The following is an 8,774-nucleotide window of genomic DNA, read 5'->3' as shown; positions in this document are numbered from 1 at the left end:
GCACTATTTTATTTTTATTTTGAAGTTAAAATCATCTGACTTCCGCTACTATCCACAGACTCTCACTCTTTGCAACTTGATACATTTCTCCCTTTTCCACTCCAGTTCCCATAGGAACAGCTGACTCCACCTTCACCTCCATAAAATAAGGAAAAGCAGACTCCTGTGGGTTGTTTTTGTAGAGTTTCACACCTGACAGACTGAGTGTCAGAGGTGTGTTTAAAAATAAAGCTGCAGGTAAACTACAGTGAATGCCAGGAAAACACCCACACAGGTAAACAACTCTGTGTTCTCAAAAGGGAATTCACTGATATTCCCTTCCCCAAGAGCCCAACATCGCCACACATTGAAAACCACTTTCAGTTAGTTGTAAACATTTATTATTGGAGGATTCATTTCTTACACTCACGGGTGCATTTTATGTTTTTCTGCACATCAAAACAACCAAATCCACATTTGTCTGACATCCCTCCACATACGTCAGGGAGAACAGGGAGCTCTAAACCTGACATGTTGTCTTGTTGCATTGAGACCAATTAGAGCAAGTTGGTGAAGTCAGAGGAATGACAGAGGGAAATAATGGAAACTAATACTCACTCTTCCCTCCGTTCCTCCCTTCAGAGACTCATCATCACTGAGTAGTAACTCATCAGCTCTGCTTAATCAATCCAGACTCTCAACCACACAAAAATAAACCAGTCACGTCATCTTGTTAACAGCTTTTTTTTATTACAAAAACAGCATACATTAAACATTTTGCGAAGGGAATGCAAAGATGTTAACAAAAACCTAGCATCATCCCTCATTTTGTCATTTTATTTTAAATTAAAAAAATGTACAAAAGTGCTTACATGGTGCAAATAATGAGAAGTAAAAGTCTATAAAAGAGGAAGTTAAAGAAAAAAAAAAGAGGAAAAAATGTACATTATTTCCAACTTCTAAAAATGCAGCAGAGCAGGAGAGATGCGACTATATTACATAGCAGTAAAAATAACCCAAAGCTGCTCAGGAACTGTTCACTAGGTAGTTAATCCTCACACAGCAGGACTGCACTGTCGCTGTCTGCTAACACCGTCTGTAAATCAAACATACCCTATCACTTAACATGAGATTAATAAATATTGCTTAAATAACCCACAATGCTCGTGGGTATCGGTTTTTAAACTGATCTACTAGTTTGGCTACAAAATCTCCTCTTGTGCCAGGTTTGCTTCTGGCCGTGATTATGAGCGACATGTTACAGACAATAACACAATAAATCTCCCGTTGTTTGCTAATACAATCACAAATTCTTGTGAATTTTAATGGCACTTTTGTCAATAATACCTCTAGATAACTCGTTTGTAACTCAGTCCACAGTACAGAAAAGTGAGATAAATGCTAAGTAACATTGTTCATTTGAGCTTTTTTATTATTTCTCCACCTTGTGCTCGTAACAGTTTCTTTGTCATTTCCTAACAAGCGGAGACACAGTGAACGTGTTGCTGGTGTAAGGCTACTCATGAATCCAGACTGAAGAGCCTCCTCCTCATATGACCTGTCGATCCCAAGATCAGTAACAAAAAAACGGTTTTAAACCAGACGTTTCCCTTGACACAGGACCGTAGGTGAAAGTCTGGAGTTTTCTCCCAAAATTCAGGCTTTTTCTAGAAAAAAAAAACCAACAAAAAAACATCCCATCTATGGAAGAGGCTCAGTAACTGTTCTCATGACCGGCTAAAATGTAGAGGTTGCTCAGGGCCGTGGGGTTGTCTGTGGGTCGGCTCTCCAAAACCACCACCCTGCAACACAAACAGGGACACGACAGTTAGAACATTACACAGAATAATAACAGCTAGCCTTGTTCTGTCCAAAGGTAACAAAGTCAGCAACTCTAAAGCGGAGTAATTAACACGCTGTATCTCGTTTGTACACAATCAGCAATGAAAACCACAACTTGTTTTTACACACTGATGTCTATACGGATTAAACAGAGAAGTAACAAGATACAACGGTATCATACGGCATCTTCATCCAACTATCAGCAAGAAAGAGGATAGTTCCCAAAATATCAAACTATTCCTTTAATACTGACCATTTTCAACCCATCCCACCGTGTTTTAGAAACACTTTTTTCTACCTACCAGGAAGCTGTTGGTTTCTGTGGTTTTCAAGACACAAATTAGACCACGGACCCCCAATTTTATATCATTATAGACAAGATTTTATCCAGGGTCCCCCATCTGATAGAATTTTTTCTTTTTGATGTTTTATTCTATTAAGTGTAAACCCCATTCAGTCATTGGGTAACTTATAGGGAGAATATTAGGGAAATATGTTATTCCCCATGGAACCCTTTCAAGGACCCCTGAGGGTCCCCAGACTCCACTTTGAAAACCACTTAGTTATGTCATCCTCACTTTGTTTGTACATTAATGGAAAACAATGGCTGCCGGGACAGTAGAAAACAGTAGAGTGAGGTGAATTGTGTTTTCTAGTTTGATCCTTTAAAGATTTGATGGGCTGCCAAACAAATCTCTCTCCAGGAGAAAATACCACTTCTGTCACTAACAACGTTTAACTTATTTTTAGTAAGTATGAGTAAGCAACGCCGCTAATTGAACTACATTTACAACAAATGACAATCATGTTAATGGCATCAATCTACTCAGGGGACAGAGCGCTGACAGTTCATGTTAAACGGCACGTTAACCGCCCTGACCTAGCTGTCACAGTCAGATCAGGACGGCAGCGGGTGCATCTTCAGATGCCATCCGTCTCGTGGCGGTGACAGGTGAGCAGGGAAGCTACAGTCCATACTGTCCGTTCCATCAGATGAAATTACAGAGGCATGGAGAGACACTCAAACCAGGCTGGCAGTGCCCGGGCAGCAGTGAATAAAACATGGGGGGCTGGGCAGAGAGAGGCCTCGCTCCGGTGCCACGGACAAGACGGCTACATCAGGAGCCAGTGCTGGGAGAGCCTCCGTCATTGAGTGTGTGTGTGTGTGTGTGTGTGTGTGTGTGTGTGTGTGTGTGTGTGTGTGTGTGTGTGTGTGTGTGTGTGTGTGTGTGTGTGTGTGCGTGTGTGAGAGAGAGGTGGGGAGCTAAATCACATCCTGCTGTGTCTGCAGCAGAAACCATGATGACATCAGTCCAGAGCTAAAAATGATGTCAATAAAGAAAATAATCTTGATTTGACTTGATTGATGATTTATTAGCTCAGTAAACAGTTTCCTAATGTGTTTGTAGTCTCAATCGCTAGTTTCAAGTCTGGATGATACTTATTTAGTTATTTAAATTATGGTCCCATTTAGAGTAAAATAGATGATAACACAGTATGATTCAGGGCATGGCTACCCTTGTGATTGACAAGCCATTCTACGTCCGTCCAGCACAAAACAATCAAATCTTTTAGGAAAGACGTATTTTGATGTGTGTGACCACAGGGGTTGAAACCAATGAGCACTGGTCCCCTTGCAGTGCGTCACTGGCGCTGGCTGCAAAAACAAACATGGCGAAAATTCATTCACTTGTTTACCAACAAAAAATGGCAACTATTTTCATTATCAATTCATAATTTAAGTAATTTTTTCCAGGCAAAAATAGCAAACATCCCCTTGTTCCCCTTTCTCTAATGTAAAGATTTGATACTTTTCATCTTAGACGATGGTAAACTTTATTTTGGGTTTTAGGCGACTGGTCCGATATCACACTGGGCTCTCACAAAGTTATGATGGGCATTTCTCTCTTGTTTTTGACATTTTATAGATATTAAATACACAAACAATTCACTGATGTATAAACAAAAAGAAAAGATTTAATAATAATCTCTTGAAAAATGTTATTTGAATTCTTCAACGTGTTGCAAGGGGGCTCAAGCAGCATCATGTTGAAGTTCGGCTGTATTTCATCAGACAGGTTTGTAAATGTTAGTGACATTAACATTTTGCTTGGCTTTCATGTCTCAGCCACCAGAGCTACTGAAGCGGCAAACATGAAACAGAGAGAGAGAGAGAGAGAGAGACAGAGAGGCAGAAACAGGAAGAGAGAGAGACAGAGAGAGAGAGAGGGCATTCAAGGATAATGTCAGGGGTGCATTCAGGGACTGTAGGGTTTAGAGTAATCAGAAGGCAAAATCTGAGACCAGAAACAGATGAAGAGAACTGCCTTGAGTTAAAATGAAACCAGAGGGAGGTGGTCAGGTAGGGACCAGCACAGTGTGAGATCAACCAGAGGCAGCAGGAGAGGAGAGCTGTGGGCTCACAACACAGAAGGCGAGGAGGTTGTTTGGTGGTTTCCAGGTAATGGAGAAACACAAAGACCTGAGGGAGGACAGCCGTAATCACAAGGGCCTGGTATTAATGAGGTCATGGAGATGATGATATTTTAGTTTTGATGAAAAGACATAAACAGGGTACGCGAGGAGGTGGAGTGAAACCCTATTTGTAACCGTGTTTGTCTATGGTGAGACGAGGTGTCCTTTGAGATGTTTGTGGTACGTGCTCCTCCGCACGATACGTTTGATCACTGATCTGCACTGACGTAGATAAAGGTGGAAATATATTTGTACCAACCTGTCAGATCCGAGGAGGCGAAAGACTCTGCTCGGATCACAAATCTCCTGGGTCACCTGGGAATTAAACACAACACAACAGACTTGAACACAGACAACTGGTTTTCTGTGCATCTGAAGTAGTGCTGGTGCTGAGGGGGCTTTAAAATACTTGAATAATGAAGCATTATACTCTTGCCTGTTAGGACAGTTTACGCTCCACAAGGACATACATATAAATCTTTACCGTGGGTGAGACTCCTCTCTTCAGCAGAGGCAAACACTATACGTTTTATTAATCCGGTATGTTGTGTTAGCGCACACTGCACTTTATAATTGATTTTATAACAGCCAGAATGCATGACTCACACTGTACAGATCAATCAACCAGTCAAAACGTGGATGCTCATACCAAATGTCTGACCCTAAAAAAAATCCCTCATCCAACAACCAGATAATTGATCATTTAGCCAATTAAGTATTGTGTCGCCCCTTAAACTGTACGTCAAACAACAACCAATCTCGCAGAAATTCGCATAGTAAAATTTGTCGAGGGAGACCAATTCAGGATTAGAACTGGGGCTATTAGTGATATGTGGCCATAAAGGCTGAATAGAAATCAAAGTCAAATAAACATTGGCAATTTGGTTCTTTTCTGGTTTGTTTTTAAGGACCTGTGTGTGTTTGACTATAGAAATCACACATACATAAGTACTGATATAAACCTGTAATAGCATCACAAAACATTATTATCATTATTTAGGTGTTAAGTCTGTGTATTGTAAGACCAATCAATCAATAAAGAAAAGTCAGAAAGTTACCTTCCTGTGCGACTGTTTACATTTGGATCACTTATTGTCCTTCAAATGAAATGTCTATATGTCTTTTGAAGGACTGTAGGTAACTGAGCGCTGTCTCTAGGGACTCTGTGTACAATCCTAGAGCTTATCCTGTTCTAGTCACAAGATGTAGCCTGACACTATGCAGTATAAAAGACAAGGGCCCCTTCAAAACACACTCTCACGTGTTAACAAGTCATGAAAACTTGTCGACAGATGCGAGATAGTCGGCGTGTGACACCTGCTAGGTGTAAGTCCTTGGCCCGGGGAGAGATCTGATCTGTTTAAGTCTAAACGATAACAAGGTCTCGGGTGTTCAGAGAAGCACCCACCGAAGCAGGCACGGATCAATAGTCCTGCCCCCCTTTAATGCCTTCTCTTTTGAGAGGAATCATAACGAGACAAAGGCTGAATTATTTAGTGCTGCTCCCTGTTGTGTGACGGGTTTCGTTTATGATTGATCATGAATTTTGCATGGCTGCTGACATTTCAAAAATCCTTGCTATGGGAGAACTGTCAAGCTGGGCTGGGCTCAGACTCGGCAAACAGACCTTCTGTTTCATCTGAGTGCCGCAGGACCACGTCTGACACGGTGAGCTTTCAAAAGGGTGGCCCTGATCGCCATATCACTTTTCATAAAAACAGAATGCTTCACCTCCCTGCGATCTCTTGAACTTTTATTCTGCTGCTGAGCGCAACTCGTGATCAGGTTAACATGGAATCCCTCTGTGAAAGGGGGACAAATTCATTACCTTGGCCTGACACAAAGACACTTTGTCTGGCTCCACCTGAGGTCTAATCCTGGGATCACCTACAGCATGTAGCCACGCATATAAATGGCCTGCACTCAGTCTTTGTTGACAAGAGCCAGAAGTGTCTGTTCACATGTAGAACAAACAAGACATGACAAACAGTGCATTCAGAGTTTCGACTCTGTGGTCACTGGCAACCAATGAAAATTGATATTGATATTTTGGTATTAACATTGATTTTAAATGAGCAAAAGCTTTAAAATGTTGAATTAGTTTCATGTTCAGTTAAAAAAGTCATCTATTTGTAAAGACTGGAAACTGTACAAGCTTAGAAGTGAAGATAATACACTCAACAATTAAGTGGTGCAGTATCAAAACAAGACACTTTTGTGAATTTGTTTTTCAATAGAACTACTGGAAAGTATTTCTATTCTAAGGTTCCACTCAACTGTTGTGGTCATGGGATATTTTACCTCATTTGACTTGAAGCTCTTTCCTTGCATGCCATGTTTCCAGAAGGCCAAGACGCTGTCCTGAAGGCACACTGTCAGAAGATAAAGGTAAGAGGCCATGTGTCAGTGCATAACGGTCAATGCAGCAACTGAAAACACTGTCAACTTGATTAAGTGGGAAAGTTCAACTTGACTTGACAAAAAGCCCTTTTGTAAATACAATAAGCAACTTTGCCAGATATACAACTAGCTTTTTCTGTACACCTTTCAGCTCTTCATGTTGGGAGTTTTCCCTTTGAAAGGTAAAGAATTTTCATTGAAAACATTGTAAGGTCTCACACAGAATCATATGTACATGTACCTCTATTTCTTTACACAGACTGTAAATCCAACACTTGTCTAAATGCTTACCAACAGATCCGATGCAGAAGTCAAAACTGAGCTCAGATGCCAGCTTTTTGTTGGACTTCAGTCTGCCCTGGAGATTAACAATCTTCAAATTTTCTGTGGAGAAAAAAAAAATAAAACGTCTGTGAGAATGATATTACAGAACATAGATACTTTTATCTGGACTGAAGCTGATGAAGAGAGATTGCACTTACGGTCCAAACACACCAACACTGTGTCTCTCTCCAGTTGGGTGACATGGATTGCATCCACCTGCTGATTAGCTGCAGGAAGGAAATATACAACAGTTACAATCCTGTTCTCCAACAATCTACCATGTGCAATGTAGTTCTTAGAAGTAATACAATTTTTTATTGGATACTCTATCAGTTATATTATTATGGAACACTGTAGTTTAGTAAACCCACTTTTTATTGGCCTGTTCCAAAGTTTTCTTCATTTGTTTAGGGCAGAGGAAGCAATAGCACAATATTTTAGGTCTCAATAGATGAGAGTAAACAGAAAGTTGTGTGATCGTATGTTGTGCCTGGTTGTTCGAACTGCACAAGACCCGTTCAACAGAATGCTGTATTTCACATGATACCAAAGACAAATCCATAAAGAAGTGAGGCTGCACTTCATTCTGTGGAGGCTCCTGACAATAGACAAACTGGTTTGTGCAGAAGTAAAGTATTCCACCATATCTCTGCAAAGTCTCTATGATGGGTCTCTGTATTGAATTCATGGTGTTTGTCTCTACATCAGAGTACGTGTTGGACTTACTTGTTCCCATCTCTGTGAACCAGGAGGAGCTGGAGTTGAGGTTGATGGTCTCAAAGCGGACAACCTGGCCCGGCTCTGTGCCCTGGCTGATGGCCACACACACCAGAGGATACTCCTGCTCTGGGACCACCAGCATCTCAAACACCTTCAGTGGGCTGGGAAGAGGGAAGTCAAAGTGCTGCCACAGGAAGAAGACAGGGGTTAGTGTCAAAGGTGTTCCCATGTTTGTTGCTGAAAATGTATTTTGTAGCATAAGTGGCTAGTGACACTTTGCTACAGGAGCAAGGAGCTACATCAGTTTAGTAGTGTCATTCCTTGGGACTACATGGCTACAACCTTGTAGTAAAAACATGTAGTCTTACTAGAAACATTTGTGGAAGAACAGTAATGTCTGCAATGAGAAAAGTAAATAGCCAACTGACCTTGATGAGCATAAACCTCTGCATGGGCTCATACCACTGCAACAGGACAATCCCAGACTGCAGTGCACCGCACAAATACTTGTGGCCTGTATATGGGTTTCTCACTGTGAAATAGAAAAGAAAAGAGTGTAGCTCGACTGAGTGATGTCCACTAATGAAAAAATTAAAAGTCATAAAGGGCTTTGAGATCAAAAACATTGCAACAAAGTAAAGGGGGCATGCCTTGTATGGAGATGTTCCTTGTGTATTGACACAGTTTAATATGATGGAAGGGTGAGTAAATAAAAACTGAGTGGTTGGGAGGGAAAGGTCACTCACCAATGCAGCACTTGTGACAGCCCTTTGTGTCAGGGATCTTAGTTGTCAAGGCAAACCTCCTGAGGAGAAAAAAAACAGTCAAGTTGTGACAATCTTGAAAGAGCTGATGACGTCTAGAATCGGGGAAGTTGGCCAGTGGTTCTCTTTTTTTTCCGCCACTGCAGTCGTTTATCATGATGGTAGACAGTGAAGAACAAAACGTCTGCACAGCATGAGTGTAGCAACATGCTTTAAGAATTGTGACCTTATCACAGAAGTGACAGGAGTGCTGCTGAAAAGTGTTGTCAG

General features: G+C 41.2%; 1 protein-coding gene across 8 annotated transcripts in view; it reads right to left on the bottom strand.

Moving 5' to 3' along the window:
• Positions 1–804: 804 nt before the first annotated feature.
• The window catches only part of map4k5 (mitogen-activated protein kinase kinase kinase kinase 5), a 31,887-nt gene continuing 23,917 nt past the window's right edge, over positions 805–8,774 (bottom strand). For all 8 annotated transcript variants that reach the window (XM_051396015.1, XM_051396016.1, XM_051396018.1 and 5 more), the window contains 8 exons: positions 8,487–8,545; positions 8,169–8,272; positions 7,747–7,924; positions 7,179–7,247; positions 6,988–7,080; positions 6,598–6,668; positions 4,556–4,611; positions 805–1,781 (listed from right to left, as the gene is read on the bottom strand). In XM_051396015.1, coding sequence (XP_051251975.1) covers positions 1,694–1,781; positions 4,556–4,611; positions 6,598–6,668; positions 6,988–7,080; positions 7,179–7,247; positions 7,747–7,924; positions 8,169–8,272; positions 8,487–8,545 — 718 coding nt within the window. In that variant the 3' untranslated portion in view covers positions 805–1,693. The remainder of the gene's footprint in view (positions 1,782–4,555; positions 4,612–6,597; positions 6,669–6,987; positions 7,081–7,178; positions 7,248–7,746; positions 7,925–8,168; positions 8,273–8,486; positions 8,546–8,774) is intronic.

The sequence above is a fragment of the Dicentrarchus labrax genome, unplaced genomic scaffold, assembly GCF_905237075.1.
Source record: "Dicentrarchus labrax unplaced genomic scaffold, dlabrax2021, whole genome shotgun sequence".
Classification (NCBI taxonomy): domain Eukaryota; kingdom Metazoa; phylum Chordata; class Actinopteri; family Moronidae; genus Dicentrarchus; species Dicentrarchus labrax.
Note: the sequence above shows the minus strand (reverse complement) of the source record. Positions and strands in the feature narration are given on the sequence as shown.